Here is a 21,413-nt window from a genome sequence, read left to right on the forward strand (position 1 = left end):
GTGATTTTAAAAGTTTTACTGGATGACTTTTCATGGATACATATTTTCATCGAAATATCCAAGAAAGATAGTCACAAGATATTAGTACATTACAAGACACGCAGTAAATATTGGACCAATACTAGATAATCTAATCAACACCAGCCTCCTCCCTTTTTATTTTTCTGAGATGGAAACTGAAGCCTAGGAAAGAAAGTTATTTGCTGGTTCTGTATTCAATATTTCCACAGGCAGAAGAAATTCACAAAATGGAAAGAAATAATGTTACATTTGTGTTGGAATTCGTTCTCCTGGGATTTTCTGACCTTCCTAACCTCCAAAGACTTCTATTTGGAATTTTTCTGGTCATCTATATGAGTATACTTATCGGAAATGGCCTCCTCATTGTCATAACTAAAACTAATTCTGCTCTCCAAACTCCCATGTATTTTTACCCTTGGGAACTTTTCCTTCTTGGAAATCTGTTACACATCAGTCACTCTCCCTAAAATGCTCAGAGACCTTTGGACTCAGAAGGGAAATATTTCATTTTTGTCCTGTGCTCTACAAACTTGTTTCCTTTATATTCTGGGGGCAGCAGAGTGCTTGCTCCTGGCTGTGATGGCTTATGACCGTTTTGTGGCCATCTGTAAGCCTCTCTATTATACTCTCATCATGAATCCCAAGGTGTGTGTCCAGCTGGTGATTGCCTCCTGGATCACTGGGATGCCTGTCCTGATAGGAGTTACATACCAAATTTTCTCTCTGATCTTCTGTGGTTCCAACAAACTCAATCATATTTTCTGTGAAGCTCCACCATTACTGGAGGTGGCCTGTGGGGACACATATCAGAAAGAGCTCTCTGTCCATGTTCTTGCTCTGTTTTTTGTCATGATTCCCTTTCTGTTGATACTCATGTCCTATGTCAAAATCATTACAGCAATCTTGAAGCTGCCATCAAACTCAGGGAAATCCAGAGCATTCTCTACTTGTTCTTCCCACCTCATGGTTGTAGGCTTATTCTATGGGTCTGGTAGTATTGTGTATTTGAGACCCAAATCCAGTCATTCAGTCAAATCAGACAAAGTCTTCTCCCTTTTCTATACTATTATGACTCCAGTGTTTAATCCCATGATATACAGCCTGAGGAATAAGGATGTAATACTTGCACTGAGAAAACTCTTCAGAAAATGATAAAATTCATGAAGCAAATAGTCAAATCTTATGCACACACCCATATACACCCCCCATACACACACACACACACACACACACACATATATACAAGCATACATATATACACACATACATACACACTCTATATATAAACATATATGTGTGTGTGTGTATATATATATGTATATATATACACATATATACACATATACATATATATGTTTTCTTCTTTTTGTCTTATTGGTGCTAAATAAATCGATCCCTCTTCTTTTGTAAGATATTGATAACATACTTGAAATAAAGAACTAGAGATTATATTTTAAAATACCCCAAACCTGCCTAAAATTTCAAATTCATTTTGCTAGACTTTAACTGGTTCATGAAGCTGTCCTTTATTTCTTGGGGTGACTTGAAACATCGAGAGTAACTTTAATATATTTTGTCTTCTTATCCTAACAAAATTCAAATTTATTCCTTTTCCTCAAAATGTACCTTTAAGTACAGGTCATTTTAACTATGTATGTATGTGTGCATGTTCAATTCAGTTAGCATTTTTAAGTGCTGTTATGGGTCAAGAATTGTGCTAAGTGCTGGGAACCCAAATGAGAAAAAAGAAGACAATTTTTCCCCTCAGAGGGTTTACAAACTAATGCAGAAGGAAAACATAAATGGAAGCTAAAGTTGGGTTAGGGAAGTGTGCGTCAAGGATTGCCCAGTTCTTGATGCTCCATGGAGTCCAAAACAAGCAGTTCTGTTCTTAGGGAAAGGAGAGAGAGAGAGAGAGATAGAGAGAGAGAGAGAGAGAGAGAGAGAGAGAGAGAGAGAGAGAGAGAGAGAGAGAGAGAGAGAGAGAGAGAGAGAGACAGACAGACAGAGAGGGATAGAGACAGAGAGAGAGACAGAGAAGAGATAGAGAGACAAAGAGAGACAGAGAGACAGAGACAGATTCAGAAAGAGATAAGAGATACAGAGAAAAACGGAGACAGATTGAGAGAGAGAGAGGAATGAGAGATAATACTTTGTTTTTAAGCTAAGTTAAAAAACCTTATATCCAATCACATGATGCTAACAAATATTTTTGGGTAATTATGCTGTTTCAGAGCAAATAATTTGCTATTTCCATTTAACATTACTCTGTTCCCACATGACTAAAAATTATGTGAAAGAATGGAACAATTAAAGAAGGGATGCTGTCTGTGCTGCTCAGCAAGCTAGGATAGAAATAAAGTGCTGAAAACATAGGACTTACACTTTTAAAGGATGATGAGTATACCTGTTCCAACAACCATTCTCAGTCATGGAGAGTTAAGGTAATTTCAATTTGAATCTATGAAACAAACTTCCTGAATTATAAAACAGAGAAAAATAAAACAGATAAACAAGCTAATAGACCAATTTCTTTAATAAATATTGAGATATTTCCCACCATAAAATCTGTGCAAAGATTAAACAATCTAAGAACAGTAATGATTAAATCAGCAAGACCAAGAGGAAAAATCCGCCCTGTGATTCAAGGACTGTTAGTTACTTGAATTTTAGGAGTATAATTTATATGATTAATATGATTAAAAACACATGCTTACATAAATAGGTTTTTGGCAAAAAACAGAAAACCCTTTGACAAAATATAGCACTAATCTGTGATCAAAAGCTGTTAAAATTAAAGTCAAGTTATTGATTAATACAATGTGCAAATAAAATCTTGCAGTATCTATTCAAACTCAGAGAAAGATAATATCATAATAATGGAAGACTGAAAAAAATATTTTCTCAAATAGTGAGTGTATGTTATTAAACAATCACAAATTAGGAAATTTAAAATTACCATTACAAGAAAAAAAGATATTATGTATGCAATGTAATAAAATAAGTTCATTGACGGGAGAAGGTTTCATTAAATAGCTTAGATAAAATTGTGATATGTAGAATATTTTAGAGACTGACAGAAATATGTATACCTAGACCATTACAAAAAAGAGACAAAGCTCAGTTCTGATCATGTCACACCTTTCCAACATTCAAGAAATTCTCCTGCCTTCTTTTTACATCCTAGGATGCAATAAAAAAGAATTGCACTAGATCTTAAACCTTCACAACCTGGCCCCTTCCTACTTTTCTATTCTTCTGATACTTTTTTCTCTCCCAAGGGATACCACACGCACGCGCGCACACACACACACACACACACACCTTAATATACATACATGCATTTATATACACACATGCATGTATACAAACATTTCAAAGAACACCAGGTGCTGGACAAAACATTACAATAATTATATGAAACAATTTTGGGATTTAGATATGGCACATATCATGCAGAAGGTGAGTGCAAAACATTGTTATGATGCCAACCTTAGGGCTTGCTTGCTTGCTGGGCATTAGCTCTGAAAAACAGTGTCTCCTGATATATGCCAAAGTATTCAATAGTGTCATTCATTTTTTAACTTGTGACAACTCCTCTAATCAGCAATGCTATATCATCATACTTATTTGTAGTATTTTGTGAATGTAGAATCTTTTGCTCAGATATGAAGGCATTATTTTCTATCATTAACAATGCTAGTAAACATCAAAGCAAGAAATGTAACCAATATCTCTTGACTCTAATCTCAGGGATCACTTCACTATACCATGCAGCCACTTTAATGGATATTTGGTGTACCCTCAAGTTAGAGTCAGACTTGGCTCTTTATCAAAAGTAGAAAAGTGACCTGAGACAGGAGCTATCCCTACAGGGTAGAGAAGAACAGAAATCCTTTAAGCACCCTAAATGCTGTGAAGACGAAGGACACTTTGGAAGTAGTTCCATCTTTGTTACATGATTGGGTTGGGGAGTCCAGACGCAGTTATAAATACAGGTATAAATGTTTGACAGATGATGATGAAAGAGAGACAGAGTCAGAGTCAGACAGCCAGCCAGTGAGAAAGAGACAGAGAGAAAATATTCATCACATTAAGTGCATACTTCAAAGCAAGTTGAATAATATTTCAACTGGAGAAAGGTGAATTTGCATTATCATAGCTTTAGCTACTGTGACTTGAGAGGTTTTCCTTTGTAGTTATCTGTAAGTTCCTACTAGTGGTTAGATTTTTTTGGATCTACTCAGGCATTCAGATCTAATAAAGAAAAGGCAACATTCATATAAATGCATGTTACAAATCCCTTATTTCTGAATAGGTCGATCTTTGCTCAGGTATAGGATTATCTATTCAAATAAGATGACCAGGAAAGCAGTTGGAAATGTAGAAACCTGTATAACAATAAAAAGGAATGTTGATTTTATTGTCACAAATAATAGAACAAGTTGTAACTAGTGACTCAGTGACATAAAGGTCAAGCAGTATTTAGATAATTTCTGCCTTACTGAAGTTGAAGGAAAATACCACCAATAAATAAGATGGATAGATAGATAGACAGATAGATAGATAGGAAGAAAATAACGTCCTAGCACAAAATAGAAAGAAATTGTTGTAGGTTAAAATATCTAGGACATGACATGAATTCAGTCTTGGAGAAAAGGTAGTGTTTCCTTCATAATGAAAATAATAATAATCATAATGAAAATCACGATTATGACAATGAAACAACAAACCACCATCACAACCACTACCACTACTGCTAGCATTAATACTAAAGTTATTATTAACATTATTATTACTATTATTGTTGTCTAGGAAAAATCTCTGATTTCATTGGAAAAGGGAAATCACAGATAACAAAGCTTTCTCTACTAAAACTATATTCTAATTTCGTTATGGGCTTCACCGAACAGCAGGTATGGCCTGATTTGACCACACAGTCTCACTTTAACTACACCATAGGCCCCCCATATGCAATATCCTAAATATGCCTTACTAGGACAGCAGGCATGTTCATGTGGCAAAATCTTAGTCATTGCCTCCAGCTAGGCACTGCCCCAAGACACAATTCTTATATTTCCCACAAAACCAGCAGATGTGTACATGCACTCAAACACAACCACATGCATCTAATCTCAGACAGGACCATGATACCAGCCAATCAAAAAGAAGTATCACCAGGTTGCATGAGCAGGATGTGGACCCCAAAACAGTAGAAGGGACTTTCCCTAAGTATAACTTCTGCAGTTATAGAAAAACCCATTTTAGATGAACTTATGACATACAGAGGCTCATTTTAGTATCATTATCATATATAAATTCCACCCAACTGGGTTTATTTCTGTATGCATTTTGGTAAGACACTTTCAAAGTTCTATGAAGCCTAGAACCTGTCCCTTATTACCTAATCCCTTGACAAACCCCTCCTGATTTTTATTATTTATGTATCCTGTTATGTAATTGTATCTTTTGTCCTATAAAAATCCCCCTCTTCCTCTGATAAGTTGCGAGTTTCACTTGGAACACAGCCCTCTTCATGAGAAGCATAACTCTCAACAAATGTCTTTGCTTAGGTTGGAGATGGTCTGAGTCTGTGAATTCTCTCAGAATGACCTCCCAACAAGCCATGAAACTGCAAAAATCCTTTGCAATACTCTCTGAGTGAACCCAGAACCCTCCTTGCTCTGTCAAGAACCACAAGGTGGGATGAAGCTGAAAAGGAATTTATGATTGACAAGGACCAGGCGCCTTGAATGGGACACTATATTGATTAATTACTTTTCTCTATTAATATTTAGAATGGACACTTTCTTGTTATGATACTCTCGTATGTATGACATCCCCTTGTTTATGACTGATAGAGACCAGATGCCCTGGGGGCACACTCTTGTTTTATGGAAACTATACTTTTGGCTTACAAAAGACATAGGCATCCTGAGTCAGGAGAGGAAACACTTCTTCACTCTATGGGTATGTAATCTCCTTCAACTGCCCTTTCTTTGAACTCTTTTCCAAATGAACTCCCCTCAATATTATGCATGCTTGTCTGCCCATTTTGAGAGTAATAAATATGTGCACACAGCCTAACTCTGCTTGTCTTTCTTAGAACAAAATTTTAAAGTAGGCAAAAGGCAGCCTCAGACATTTATTTGTCGTGTGGCCCTGGACCAGTTTCTTAACATTGTTTGGCTCAGTTTCCTCATCCATGAAATGAACTAGGGTAGGAAATAGTAAATTACTCTAGTATCTTTTCCAAAAAAAGCCTCAAATGATTCAGATATGGCTGAAATGACCTGACAACAACAAAGAGGCTCTAGTGGATTAACAGTCACCCAAACCTACAAAATGCTTAGTGACACAGGGGACACCTCTGCTCTAGCCAGCAACCTAGAGAGCTTTGCTACAAATACATTGAGTGGTTTGTGACATTTCAAAATTTCATTAACAGTAAATGCTACAAGAATATGGGATGACCCTTAGGTATGCAGAGAACTGAATCAATTAATCGACATTTATCAAGTGCCTACTATGTCCCAGCTAGGTGGCATAATGGAAAAGAGAAAGGCAATCAAAACTCTTGAAGGTAACTAACTACTTGAAGATTTGGAGGGCATAGGCTTAGAGAAAAGATTTTTAAGTAAATGGGCAAATAGTGGCCAAGAGGTAGATAAAAGTAAATAATGAACTGTATGATAAAGGTTTTGGGGAAAAAAACTTACAATTTGGACAATAACTTCTCTATGGACTGCAGGAATCTATTTTTCAAAGAGTGAGGCATAACATCAAAAGAGAGTCATGGGAGAAGATCTATGAGGCAGTAGCAACAACAACAAAAATTATTTAGAAAGAAAAATAAAAATAGGTGTAAGCACTTCAATTCCATGAAGAATAAAGACTAGTAAAAAAGATGAAAGAAAAGTAGAATGAACCCAATAATAAACACGTAGACTATACAGAAGAGGAAAATAAACAATGAAGAGAATAAGAGAACAATTCTTTTTTTTCCTAAAACGAGGTTCAGAAATGAAGTTTTGAAAACTAATGAACAAAGCCAATGCGAGGGGAAGTGAAGAAGGGGAATTCTGTTAAAATATTAAAATGAGGAAGAAAAAAACTTGAAGAATTAGATAACAAGATAAAAGTAAGATGCTGAGCCAAGATGGCAGAGTAGAAAGACACATATACACTAGCTCTTCCCCTAGAGCCCATAAAATACCTGTAAATAAAGACTCTCAACAAATTCTAGAACAGGAGAAACAACAGAACAATGGAGTGGAGGAGATTTCCAGCCCAGGGTGACCTGAAAGGTCTGTCGCACTGGATGCAGAGCAGAACCTAGCCCAGCCTTGGCCACTGGGACTGGGCTGGGAGAAGGACCAGAGCAGGCCTCCGAGGAGGAATCCCCAGCATCAGTAGTGGCAGTTTACAGATCCCTCAGCCCACAGGTGTCAAAGGTCAGAGACAGGGTTTTTTCAGCTGACGAAGGAGGGAGCAGGCTCATAGCTCTGGCTTCAGGTGGCACAGACAGAGTTCAGATAGGGCTACTGCAGCCCCCACAGCAGCCCACATCCATTGTTGGATCGTAAAACCCCTGGGGGAACTGAGCAGCTGATTTTTACCTCAGTCTTGTGTGACAGCCCTGCCCCCACCTAATACTCCTGGAGGAATTGAGTAGTTTATCTTTATCTCACACCGAATTGTGGCCCTGCCCTTGCCTAAAGCCCCTGGGGGAATTGAGAGTCTTATCTGAATCTTAGCCCCCAGTGATGGCTTGGTGGAACTGGAGGACAGGTGGTTGTGGAGAGGAAACTCTACTACTGACAGATTCTGGGCACAAAAGTTTCTGGTTGTTCCCAGACCAGTGTACACACTTGATTGTACCACCTTGGAGGAACTGAGATGTTACAGATCCCCAGAGTATACCCTACTCTTGACAAAGGACCCAAAAGTCAAGTAGGTGGTTGGGAAAATGCCCACAAAAGGGAAAAAAATAAGACTATGGAAGGTTACTTTCTTGGTGAACAGATATCTCCTCCCATCCTTTTGAATGAGTAAGAACAATGCTTACCATCAGGGAAAGACACAAAAGTCAAGGCTTCTGTATCCCAAACATCCAAAATAAATATTCAATGATCTCAGGCCATGGAAGAGCTCAAAAAGTATTTTGAAAATCAAATAAGACAGGTGGAGGAAAAATTGGGAAGAGAAATGAGAGAGATGCAAGGAAAGCATGAAAAGAAAGTCAACAACTTGCTAAAGGAGACCCAAAAAATGCTGAAGAAAATAATTCCTTTAAAAATAGGCTAACTTGGGGCGGAGCCAAGATGGCAGAGTAGAAACACACAAATAAGCTAGCTCTGAAACCACAGCCCATAAAATATCTGTAAAAAAGAACTGCCAATAAATTCTGGAGCAGCAGAAGCCACAGAACAGCAGAAGGGACAAGATTTCTGTTCCAGAAAGCCTGAAAACCTCTCGCAAAAGGTTCTTCCCACTGCGGACGCAGAGCAGAGCCCAGCCCTGCATTGGCCACCTGGCGCCGAGAGGAGCAGATCCAAGTGGGGAGCAGATCCGAGCAGGCTTCAGGGACAGAATCTCCAGCGGCCACGCGGGTCCCTCCACCCACAGGTGACAAGGGTCGGTGAGAGGGTCCCTTTGGCGGGTCGAGAGGAGAGTGGGGTTCCCCCATAACTCAGGCACCCTCGGGAGGCAGCAGCGGAGGTGGGAGCAGACAGGGGCGCCCCAAGCAGACAGGAGCCTGGATCCATTGCTGAAGGTTTCTGCATAAACCCCCTGAGGGAACTGAGCCCGTGAGGCAGCCCTGCCCCTACTTGAGCACCTGAACTTGACATCACACTGAATAGCAGCCTCACCCCCGTGGGAGCCCTGAGGCTGGGAAGCAGCATTTGAATCTCAGACCCCAAGTGCTGGCTGGGCGGATCTGGAGGCGAAGTGGGTGTGAAGAGGATATTCAGAAGTCAAGTAACTGGCTGGGAAAATGCCCAGAAAAGGGAAAAAACCCAAGACTACAAAAGGTTACTTTCTTGGTGAACAGGTTTCTCCTCCCTTCCTCCCTTCTCCTCCTCACCATCAGGGAAAGACACAGAAGTCAAGGCTTCTGTATCCCAGCCCACTCAATGGGCTCAGACCATGGAAGAGCTCAAAAAATTTTGAAAATCATGTTAGAGATGTGGAGGAAAAACTGGGAAGAGCAATAAAAGACATGCAAGCAAAGTATTAACAGCAGGTCAGCACCCTGCTAAAGGAGACCCCAAAAAATGCTGAAGTAAATAACACCCTGAAAAATAGGCTACCTCCATTGGCAAAAGAGGTTCAAAAGAAGAATGCTTTCAAAAGCAGAATTGGAAAAGGAGATTCAAAAGCTCACCGAAGAAAATAGTTCTTTCAAAATTAGAATGGAACAGATGGAGGCTAATGAGTTTATGAGAAACCAAGAAATCACAAAACAAAACCAAAAGAATGAAAAAATGGAAGATAATGTGAAATATCTCATTGGAAAAACAACTGACCTGGAAGATAGATCCAGGAGAGACCATTTAAAAATGATGGGCCTACCTGAAAGCCATGATCCAAAAAAGAGCCTAGACATCATCTTTCATGAAATTATCAAGGAAAACTGCCCTAATATTCTAGAACCAGAGGGTAAGATAAACATTGAAAGAATCCACCGATCACCACCTGAAAAAGATCCAAAAAGAGAAACTCATAGGAACATTGTGGCCAAATTCCAGAGTTCCCAGGTCAAGGAGAAAATATTGCAAGCAGCTAGAAAGAAACAATTCAAGTATTGTGGAAATACAATCAGGATAACACAAGATCTAGCAGCTTCCACATTGAGGGATTGAAGGGCATGGAATAGGATATTCCAGAAGTCAAAGGAACTAGGACTAAAACCAAGAATCACCTACCCAGCAAAACTGAGTAGAATACTTCAGGGGAAAAATTGGTCTTTCCATGAAATAGAGGACTTTCAAGCATTCTTGATGAAAAGACCAGAGGTGAAAAGAAAATTTGACTTTCAGACACAAGAATGAAGAGAAGCATGAAAAGGTAAACAGCAAAGAGAAGTCCTAAGGGACTTACAAAAGATGAACTGTTTACATTCCTACATGGAAAAACAATATTTGTAACTCTTGAAACTATTCAGTATCTGGGTACTGGGTGGGATTACACACACACACACACATGCACACGCACAGGCACACACACATAGAGACCGAGTGCACAGAGTGAATTGAAGAGGATAGGATCATATCTTAAAAAAATGAAATCCAGCAGTGAGAGAGAAATATATTGGGAGGAAAAGGGAGACATGGAATGGGGCAAATTATCTCTCATAAAAGAGGCAAGCAAAAGACTTTTTTAGTTTAGGGAAAAAGAGGGGAGGGGAGAGAAAAACGTGAAGTTTACTCTCATCACATTCCACTAAAGGAAGGAATAAAATGCACACTCATTTTGGTATGAAAACCTATCTTACAATACAGGAAAATGGGGGATAAGGGGATAAACAGTGTTGGGGGGACGATGGAAGGGAGGGCATGGGGAAGATGGAGCAATTTGAGGTCGACACTCATGGGGAGGGATAGGATCAAAAGAGAGAACAGAAGCAATTGGGGGCAGGATAGGATGGGGGGAAATATAGTTAGTTCTTACACAACACTACTATTATGGAAGTCATTTGCAAAACTACACAGATTTGGCCTATATTGAATTGCTTGCCTTCCAAAGGGAGGGGGGTGGGGAGGGAGGGAGGAAAAGAAGTTGGAACTCAAAGTTTTAGGAATAACTGTCGAGTACTGTTCTTGCTGCTAGGAAATAAGAAATACCGTAAAGGGGTATAGAAAGCTGTTTGGCCCTACAGGACAGAGGAGAGGATGGAGACAAGGGCAGAGAGGAATGATAGAGGAGAGAGCAGATTGGTGATGGGGTCAATTGGAATGCTAGGTGTTTTGGGATGGGGGGAGGGGACAAGGGGGGAGAAAATTTGGAACCCAACATTCTGTGAAAATGAATGTTAAAAGTTAAGTAAATAAATTAATTAATAAAAAAAATAAATTCATCTTAGAAAAACTTAAAAAAAAAAGAAAGAATTATGTTCTTCAATGAGCTTTTGAACTTCCTTTTTCCTTTTGGCTAATTCTACTCTTTAAAGCATTATTCTCCTCATTGACTTTTTGGGCCTCTTTTCCCATTTAAGTTAGTCTGTTTTTGATGGTGTTAATTTCTTCAGCATTTTTTGTGTCTTATTTAGCAAATTGTTGACTCTTTTTCACGATTCTCTTGCATCGCTCTTATTTCTCTTCCCAATTTTTCCTGCACCTCTCTTACTTGACTTTCAAAATATTTTTGAGCTCTTCCATGGCCTGAGACCATTGCATATTTATTTTGGATATTTGGGATGGAGAAACTTTGATTTTTAGGTCTTCCCCTGATGGTATGCATTGTTCCCCCCTCATCCAAAAGGATGGAAGAAAATACCTGCTCACCAAGAAAGTAAACTTTTATTGTCTCATTCTTTTTGCCTTTTTTGGGAATTTTCCCAGCCAGTTTCTTGACTTCTGAATTCTTTGTGAAGGGCAGGGTGTGCTCGGGGAACCTGTAAGTTCTCAGTTCCTGCAAGGTGGTGCAATCAAGGGAGAGGAGTTTACTTCTCTCCTGACCTGAGCTCTTGTCTGTGTTCAGGATTCCCCCTCTATAGCCTCCAGTAGCTCCACCACAGCATCCAACACTCCTCACCCCAGGGCTGCCAGTCAGCGCTGAGATCTAAATGAGCTGCTCAATTGCCCCAGGGGCTTAAGGCCAGGGTTCCAATAATGAAAGGTGCAAGTGCCTGGGGCTAGGACTGATGTGTTCCTTTCTTACCCAAGTGAAGAGCTTTCTCACTGACCTTTGAAGCTGTCTTTGGTGTTTTTGAGTTGAGGAATCTGGGACCCACGGTTGCTGTTCATGGAGCCTTGAAGACCACTGCGTTTCTTTCCTTGCCACAGCATGGCCCATGCTGTGCTGCACTACGCTCTGCACCAGGCATGATAGACCTTTCCTGTAGGCCTTCCAGGCTGCCTTGACCTGGAAATCTCTTTCATTCTATCGTTTTGTGACTTCTGCTGCTCTAAAATTTGTTTACAGTCTTTTTTACAGGTATTTTATGAGTTGTGGGATTAGAGCTTCTACAAGTGCGTCATTCTACCTCCATTAAACTTCTTAAAAATATAATCTTGAATATAGACATTCTTCATCAGTTTAGTTGTATTATGTGGATTTCAACAAAACCTTTCTTAGAGATTATGATTAATACACACACACACTTACACTGTGATTATTTCATTGTGATTTTCCCCCCAAATATTCATTATGAATACTGAAAAATGAAATGACCAAATATCAAATATAATGATATTTCTTGATGTCTTTGGATGTATGTTAAAAGCACTTCTTCTACAATTTCATTTATTTGCCCCTCCTTATGGAATATATGGGCCTAAGATAATGTCTAGTACATAGTAATTATTTAATAAATTTCGTTGACTTATTGATCCTCCCACTCAGTTGAAAAGTCCTTTTGTCTTAGTGTTTTGTTTGCTGTAAGTTTATGTCAAGATTGATATAATTCAATTCCTCTAATCACCTGCCCACTTCAGTAACATTCATAGATGGTATTTTAATAAAACCTGTTTCCTTTTTTATCATTGTGTAAGAGTCCCTGGAGACATACAAGGAAATCTCAAAGGACTGAAGGTTATTTTGCATTTTGGTATAGTCAAACAACTTATCACCAGGTGCCCATTCTGCCCATAAGGACCTATCTTTGTCAATACACAGAAAATCTGATGCTGAGAAAACAATCACAATTTATTACTGGTGCCATTTTGAAATTTTTTTTCTATCAAGTAGAGGGAGATTGCATTCAATTGGTATAGAATTCACCCTCCCAGCGTCATCTTTATTATAGTATTGTTGCCTGTTGAGTATCAGTATTTAGGGATAATGGGAACACAGAGTAAACAAGATCCAGATGTAGAAGCAAAAAATATTATTAAATTCCAAACACAAGATTATGGGTATGGAAGAGGTTATAATTCTAAGAGGAGTGGGCCAGATATATCCAAATTTCTTAGCATTGTGAATTTGATTTAAGTTGAGGTATCATTAAGTTAACTAATATCATTTATTTTTGTATGAAACTGAGTTCTTCATGTGAGAATGAGTTCAACAATTGCACTTTGTACAGCATACAATGTTGTACAAGATGGTATGAAATGGTCACAATGGGATAGCAATTGGATCTTATTCACTATTTGAGGAGAAATCTTCTAATGGATTCAGGCAGAGGTCACTAAATGTATGAAAATGAAAAAAAAACCACTTTTTATAGTGGGGAACATCATAATCGTTGTCACTTCTTTTTTCATGACCATAAGACTTTCACTGAAAGGAGTCCGATATTTCCTGTACCAGAAGAAGAGGCAGCTCTTTTGTACCTCTATGCAGGAGACTCACATAATTATGTATTCACTCCACCAATCCCATACTCACATTGTATACTCTCCTCTCTTCTACCTCATAAATTTTCCCTCTTTCTTTAAATTCAATCTAACATTCTCTTTTATGTCTAGGCTTTCCTATTTTCCACAACTGTAATGACCTCCTTTACTAGACACCTCCATTTAATTTTGCATCTATTTCATGTAAATATACTTATATATGTCCATGATATCTCCACAAAAAAATGGGAACTCCTTGATAACAGGTATTATTTTCTTTTTTAATTTGTCTTTTTATTTGTATCCCTAGTGCCTGACACAATGATACACATATTAGAAGCTCGATAGATACTAATTGTTTCGTGGGTTGGTTCATCCTTAACATATGTCTCCAAACAAAGTATCACAGTCAACTGCTGAATGTACAACTATTGTAAAGGTGTCAGGTGTACTTTGTGACGTCAGCAATATCTTTCAAATCTGAAATATACTGATTCCTTAATTGCTTTCGACAATTTTCTGGAGAGTTTTGCATATACACTGCTTATTTCTAGGACTTTTTATATTGATAGGAAAAATCCTTTTTATATTGTTGTGTGGATCATGTTACGTAGTTATCGCTCTCATTATACTTATGTGTTGCATTTTGAGAGACACTGATGGACTTTTGCCTGCTTTAGCTATTCTAGTCCTATTTGGTAGTATCCATGTGTTAGAAGATAGTAGAATAACACATCATTAGGTGCCAAAATAGATGATTTTCAATGTTTTGTAGCACTGTCTCTCTCTAATCACCCAGTCAATCTTCTTATCACTTCCAATAAGAAACACAAAATCCTGAAGATGTAGTATGTGGTTGTCTGAGCATTAGACTAAATAAGAGCTAAGGAAGGAACAAAGTTCAGAGGTAATTTAATCTGCACACTTGAACTGGAATTCAGCTTATGTGAATTTTGGAAAATTTACAAAATCCAATTCAGTTAAGCAAATATGAACTTAGTGCAACAAACTATGTTAGACTTTAGGGTAAAAAAATAAAATTTCTCAGTCTTCCTGGAACTTACATCTTCTGATGTCACAATGTTTGCACTATTAAGTAGATGGAAAATTATTTGATTCAGTGTCCTCATATTGCTCAGTGAGTACATAGTATTTGAATTACTAAGTAGTTAGAAAAAATGAGCAAGGGAAGAATATAAATACTAGGGCTATCAAAGAATCTTTCATAAAAAGGGGTCTTAAAGGAAGATAAAAAATCTGAGAATTATCATTTAGGAGGAAAAACATACCCTGAATGAGGGGCACCTTATGGGAATAGAAAGAGGCAAGAGGTAAAAATAATGAGCAAAGCAACACTCTAGGCTTAGAAATATGAAGAAAAAATTCCGACATTTTTCTCCTATCCTTCAGAAAAAAACGGTTTGGGTGACATCATTTTTTCTAAGAATATTGTACAACATTAGTGTTTAATATGTAGAGATTTAGTTTGACCTTTCCTTTCAAAAGAGAAGACAAAAATCATTATTGCAATATTAAAATGTTAACGTTCCTTTTTCGTGGTCAATCATCACAAGTGAGAGCAAGTTTCAATGGTAACTTTTTTTCCAGAAACACTTGAGATTATTAACTGGGAATGATAACTTATTTAAGGAGAGAAGAGAAGAGTGATGGAAAGTTTCGATAGCCATTACATGATAAGTATACAGACAACTGACCTTTCAAAATTCCACTATTTGGCTTATTGTATTACTGAAGTTTGAAAGAATTTTTTCATTGCAGCAATGACATCCTCGTTTCTCAGGCTGTACATTAGGGGGTTAAACATAGGAGTGACAATGGTATAAAAAAGAGCAAGTATTTTGTCTGTTCCTTCTGCATGGATAGATTTTGGTCGTAAATTCATGATGATAGCTGATCCAAAGAATAAAGCCACAACTGTGAGATGAGAGGAGCATGTGGAGAAAGCTTTGGATCTCCCAGTGGCAGATGGTAGCTTCAGGATTGTGGAAATGATTTTGACATAGGATGCAATTATCAACAGAAAAGGAACCATGGCAAAGAGTACAGCATCTGCATAGACAGAGAATTCATTCAGAGAGATGTCTCCGCAGGCCACCTTAAATAAAGGATGGATATCACAGAAAACATGATTGAGTTTGTTAGAACCACAGAAGGATAGAGAGAAAATTTGATATGTTTGTCCAATCTGGACTGGGACCCCACTGACCCAAGAGGCAACCACCAGTTGAACACATACCCTGTGGTTCATGATTAGAGGATAATTCAGAGGCTTACAAATGGCTACATAACGGTCATAGGCCATTACACCCAGAAGAGGGCACTCAGTGCCTCCCAAAATGAGAAGGAAGCCAAGTTGTACAGCGCAGGCCAACAGAGAAATATTTCTTTTCCGGGTCCAAAGATTCATCAGCATTCTGGGGAGAGTGACTGATGTATAACAGATTTCCAAGAAGGAAAAATTCCCAAGAAAAAAATACATGGGAGTCTGGAGAGCTGGATCAACCTTGGTTATGGTAATGATGAGGCCATTTCCTATCAGGACACTCATGTAGATGACTAAGAAAATCCCAAACAGAATCCCTTGGCGACTGGGAAAATCAGAAAATCCAAGGAGAATGAATTCCACCATACCAGTGAGATTTGTAACTGTCATTGTTTTCTATGTATCGAATCTGTGACAATCATGAATTCAGAAATGGTAAGCAATTATCCCACTCAATACTTCAGTTCCCTCTTCTGTAAAATGAGTAATTTAGATTAGATGATGATTAGTGTCCCTTCTAAGCCTGGTATTCTATAGTTTTAGCTTCTTTATAATTGTGACAATCTATATCTTATTATGTAAAATCACTTTCAGATCTAATATTGGTCAATATTTTACACCTCCATCCAGCAATTATTACATTACATATGCTACATTGGAAGATACTTTACAAATGATAATATTATATCTTTTTGCTACAAAGTTCCTTCTAATTCAAAGTTCCATGACTTCATAAGTCTAGAAGATTTGACATGAACCAGAAATTAGAATGCAGTAAATCTTCCAAAGTCATAGTAAATAACAGTAATTCTAATGAGTAGAAGCACATATCTAACATTTATTTTTTCATAGAACATTAAATTCTAAGTTAATCATATTTTATGGTGGGTAAGAGTTGGTGCTAAAGGAAATATGATGATTTCCATACTCTGATTGGCATTGAGTCAAGTATTTCTCTAACTTTGTTCATGCAATTATTTCTACCTAAGATTTTTCCCCTTACTCTTCATTATTTATCAGAATCTTTCTGTCATATCTAAGGTCAACTGAATTTTATTTTTCCCTCTAGTTTTCCCAGGCCGCTACATCCCCACAATGACCTCTACCTTCCTTACATCCTTAGGATCATTGTCTATGTTTTTGTAATTGCCATTTTCAGGGCATCCTAAGAGCTTTTGTGTGGTTTTAGGGTTCAATATCTTAAAAACACACTAAGACTACTGGACACCCTACATTATATTCTGTCACATTGATTTAGTTATTTTATTACATTTATACTTTCTGTGTCTCCAGCGTAATCTTTAAAGGTAAGGATCGCGTCACATGTCCTTTTCTTAGACTTGCACTCTCACCTGTAGAAAACAATAGTACATTATTTATCTATTAGTTTGTGAAATGCATGATTTTAGACACAGTCGACGAACTTTATGTCCCAAAATACTTGATTGATGCTTCAAACACCACTATTGAAGTATATTTATTTGGATTAAGAAATTGTTCACCTTCAAAAGTCTCTAAAAGATGAGTCACACTGAGCCACTCTCAGTCAGTAATACTTTATTTTGTGTTCTTTATCATATACTTTCTCATGCGATAGCTATTTGGGAGTGGCTCACAGAGAGAAAGGCATAAGCAAATAGATATATTACAATGGTTAACATGGGGTTACTGCTTGATGTAAAATACTACCCACAAAGGACTGGCCAAGGTTTATACCTCTGGACAAGGTAAGCCAGACAGCAACAGATAAGATGTTCGTAGACAATCTGGAAGTTACCGATAAAAGTTATATATAAAGGGGAATTAATTAGTTCTATACAAGAAACAATGCACCTTCTTTGCAATACTGAAGATCATTGTTGTAATGTTTTCCCTCCATCATGGCTAGTCTGGTCAGTGATACCAGAAAATGACTTATTTCTATTTTTATGTCTACAATCTACCTCACCCCAGAGTCCTTCTTAAATGTTTTCCTTAAGTAGATGAGGCAGTCCAGTATTGTGTGTTAGAAAGAAAGCTGGAATGGATTTCAGGTGAACCTATGTTCCGACAACAGTCTGTGAGATCTGGGGCAAGCCATTTAATTTCTCTGTGCTTTGCTTCATTTGTTATCTGGAAAACTAAAGCAGTCATTTCTTCCCTAACTGGCTCAAACATTTCAATGAAGATACTCAGTTCTAGAATAGAATTTTCACATAGCCTACATTTTAACGTATTTTCCATAACGATAGCATTAGGTACTTAGCTAAATGTTTGTTGAAGTATAGATATATGATTTCTACATCACTCAACAGATTTGGTATATTATTAAGTTCTGAAAATGGATATGAGGTTAGCCTGACCGGGCTTGCTATTCATTTAGCCTGATACTGTAATTATGAAATGTTCTCCAATAATTCTCCTTTAACAATAATTACCATCTTTTTGTCAAGAATCAAACTCAGTAGAGATAACCCAAACACTTATCCATTCCTGCCTGATTTCTTTTCTTTATTCTTTTCTGTTTTTACCCATGGTCTTTCAAAATTCGATTACTCAATGGTTATCCTTTAGAACTTTCAGTATCCTGGAATATAGGTCATTAAGGATAGGAGATTGTTAGTGTCCTAGACTTCTGGCTCCCCAAATAGTCATCATTTGAACTACTCATTAGTCATTTTTTATTTTTGTTGCCAAAGTTTCTTTTCATTATAAAAGATAAGTGAAGATAAATCAGAGGTGAATAGGCAACTTTTTCTATTTTCATCCTTATAACAAACTCCACAAGTGATCTTACCCTTCTTGATAACTAAGAGCCTTTTGAGTATAATTGTCCTATTTTATGATTTTAATAAGCATACTTTATATTAAATGAAGGTCAAAGGGACTCCCTGATGTAGCTGAGTGACTGAGTAACAAAGGATTCAAATTTAAAGTTAGCAATAGAACCAACTCCCTAAAAAGTTTCAATGATTGTCTTGACTGAGATAACAAAGCTAACAATTGGATAAATGACTTACTAATACAATTTCACTATAATATATGTAAAGATTCTATAATATCCAAATAAGGGTATTGCTTATGCGGTAGCTTTTCCTACCAATGGCAAGTGGAAATTGCCTATAGTTTAGTAACTAAATATCAGGGTGTTACCTCAGGCACACAGAGCTTAAATGAATTGTTTAGTCTTCAATGATGTGACAGAGGCCAAGTCTAAATCAAGAGTTTCTCTGATTTCAAGATGAGCATTTTATCAGCTACATCAAGATGCCTCTGAGAAAGAGAGAGAGAGAGAGAGAGAGAGAGAGAGAGACAGAGAGACAGAGAGAGAGAGAGAGAGACAGAGAGACAGAGAGACAGAGAGAGAGAGAGAGACAGAGAGAGAGACAGAGAGAGAGACAGAGAGACAGAGAGAGAGACAGAGACAGACAGAGAGACAGAGAGACAGAGAGAGGATTTTTAGCTATATAAAATAAGAAAATTTCAAATGAATAAAAGAAACATCTGCAATATGAATAGAAAGTCTGAAATTAGAAAATATTTTCATCAGATTTCTTTGATAAAAAGTCTTAATTTTAAGATACATAAGGAACTCTCCTTAATTATTTTTCACTTATAGAAAAGTTATCTAGTTATATCAATATTTGTAAAAGAAGAAATAGAGTCAATAACCATATTAAAACAATATTCCCAATCACTAACAACAAGGATTTTTAAGTATATTATCATTAAAGATTAAGCTTATGATCTGTAAATACAATACAATACAATAGTTCATGTTGAAGAAAGCTTGGAAACACATACACACACAAAATCCATACTAGTACTTCATTGATGGAACCAGCTTAGTCAAGCCAACAATTTTATAAAACATTTTGGGATAGTGCAATGGGACTGTGCTTCACAGTTCTTTGGCATCTTGAAGAGTTTTGGCTGTGGAGTCCACTATTGGCACACATACAATGTAAAATTCAGAAATAAAATTCGACAATATTTTTAACTATTTGTAGTAACACTTTTGTGGCTTAAGAAAAAGCTGGACATAAGGCTCTTCAGGTAATGAATGACTGAACAAATTGTGCTATCAGAATGTGATGGAATTTATTGTGCCATAGAAAATAGGGTACTTGAGGAATACAGGGAAATGTGGAAAGACTTGAATGAACAAAGGTAGAATAAAGAAAGAATCAAAAGAAACACAGTCACACTGGCAAAAAGAAATTAAAATATGAATAAGGCTAAACAACAATTGATTTCCAATGGAAAGAAATGACTATTTTAAGCCTTTCTCCAGGGAGGACATATTGGGGAGTGTACAGCATATACAGAAATGATGACTGAATAAGAAGTATTAATACAATGAAAAGCAGCAAGGATCGTGAAACTCCTGTCATGTATGCTATGTGAAGTTCATTGAATGGCTGTGCTTCCTGTAATAGGGAGAGTTTATGGGTTTGTTGTTTGTATAATAAGAAGAGAGCTTATTCCACATGAAAATGATATGGATCCCAGGTTCTTATCTATCAGGGCATATTTAGGAAACAGGATTATAGATTTCAAACTGAAGAGAAATTTGAAGTCGTGTACCTCAACTTCATAATTTTACCAGGAGTTCAAATGAGCTGCCCAAAGTCACAGAGATGAGAACCAACCTTTGAACACACATCCGATGATAAGTCCACTATGATTTTTGTGTTATATTGCTGAATCTCCAAATGCTTTACCATCAAATGAAACTTAATTAGGGAAGTAGTGATCTAGAGAATTTGATTCATGGGTAAGTTTTTTGTTTTAATCCCTGATTTTTAGAAGTTTCATAAACTTGAATAGGAACACATTTATTTTCACTTTAATTGGCTTCCTTTGTAATCGTATGATTTTAAAAAAAATATACCCTAAACATAATATATTCTGAAAATAAATTTTTGCGACTCCCAAAGGTGTCTATAATTACTTTTTTAAAGTTAAACATTCCTGCTTCAAAATTTTGTGATATCAATTTAAAACTTGTCCAGATTCTGTGGATTAGGTTTTAAGTCTCTGGCCCCTCTGGCCTATTTACTTACAACAAGGTAGTTTATTCAAACAGCAGTTATTATGTACACAATTATTAAGTGGCTATTTATTAAGTATTTATTCCTTCTCAGACATTAATCACCCTAAAGTTGATGTGGAGTGTATTCAGGAAAATATATACCTATTTGCATGTATAAATGAATGAAATTAAAAGCCTGGAAAGATAAAGTCCATCTTAATCTGATCTTCCAGTAATTTTAAGACACCTTGGAGTTATAAACTCATAACTAGAAGAGACCACATAGGCCATCTTCTCTCTTCCCTTTCTTCTTATTTTGATTGCAAGTTAAGGAAATATGGGTGCATGAACCCTTAAAATAAAAAGAGAATTTTTCCTATTTCACTTATTTTTCAGCCATGTTTCCTACTACCTTTACAAAGTATAGATGCATTAAATAAAACTTGCCATTTTTATGTTACTCCTTTTCATCCTTTTTTTACTGCTGAACATAATTTACCTTTGATCAATAAAAGTAACACCACCACAATAGTCAAAAGTTTTATACATTTTGGTGTAATTTTCTATCCATTTTGTTTGAGCTAATAATAAT

At 37.0% G+C, this 21,413-nt stretch overlaps 2 protein-coding genes across 2 annotated transcripts; one reads left to right on the plus strand and one right to left on the minus strand.

Moving 5' to 3' along the window:
- The first annotated feature begins 239 nt into the window (after positions 1-239).
- On the plus strand, positions 240-1,173 carry LOC140516557 (olfactory receptor 10AG1-like). Its single transcript, XM_072627501.1, is given in 2 exon segments — positions 240-434; positions 436-1,173. Coding segments are annotated over 2 exon segments (924 nt in total). The 5' UTR covers positions 240-248.
- Positions 1,174-2,482: 1,309 nt separating this feature from the next.
- LOC140516781 (olfactory receptor 10AG1-like) lies at positions 2,483-16,197 on the minus strand. The gene is made up of 3 exons (XM_072627702.1): positions 15,290-16,197; positions 10,762-10,830; positions 2,483-2,498 (listed from the first exon to the last, which is right to left on the minus strand). The coding sequence occupies exons 1-3, from the start codon at positions 16,195-16,197 to the stop codon at positions 2,483-2,485; spliced, it is 993 nt and encodes a 330-aa protein (XP_072483803.1).
- Between the last annotated feature and the right edge of the window lie 5,216 nt (positions 16,198-21,413).

This window comes from Notamacropus eugenii, chromosome Y (assembly GCF_028372415.1).
Source record: "Notamacropus eugenii isolate mMacEug1 chromosome Y, mMacEug1.pri_v2, whole genome shotgun sequence".
Taxonomy (NCBI): domain Eukaryota; kingdom Metazoa; phylum Chordata; class Mammalia; order Diprotodontia; family Macropodidae; genus Notamacropus; species Notamacropus eugenii.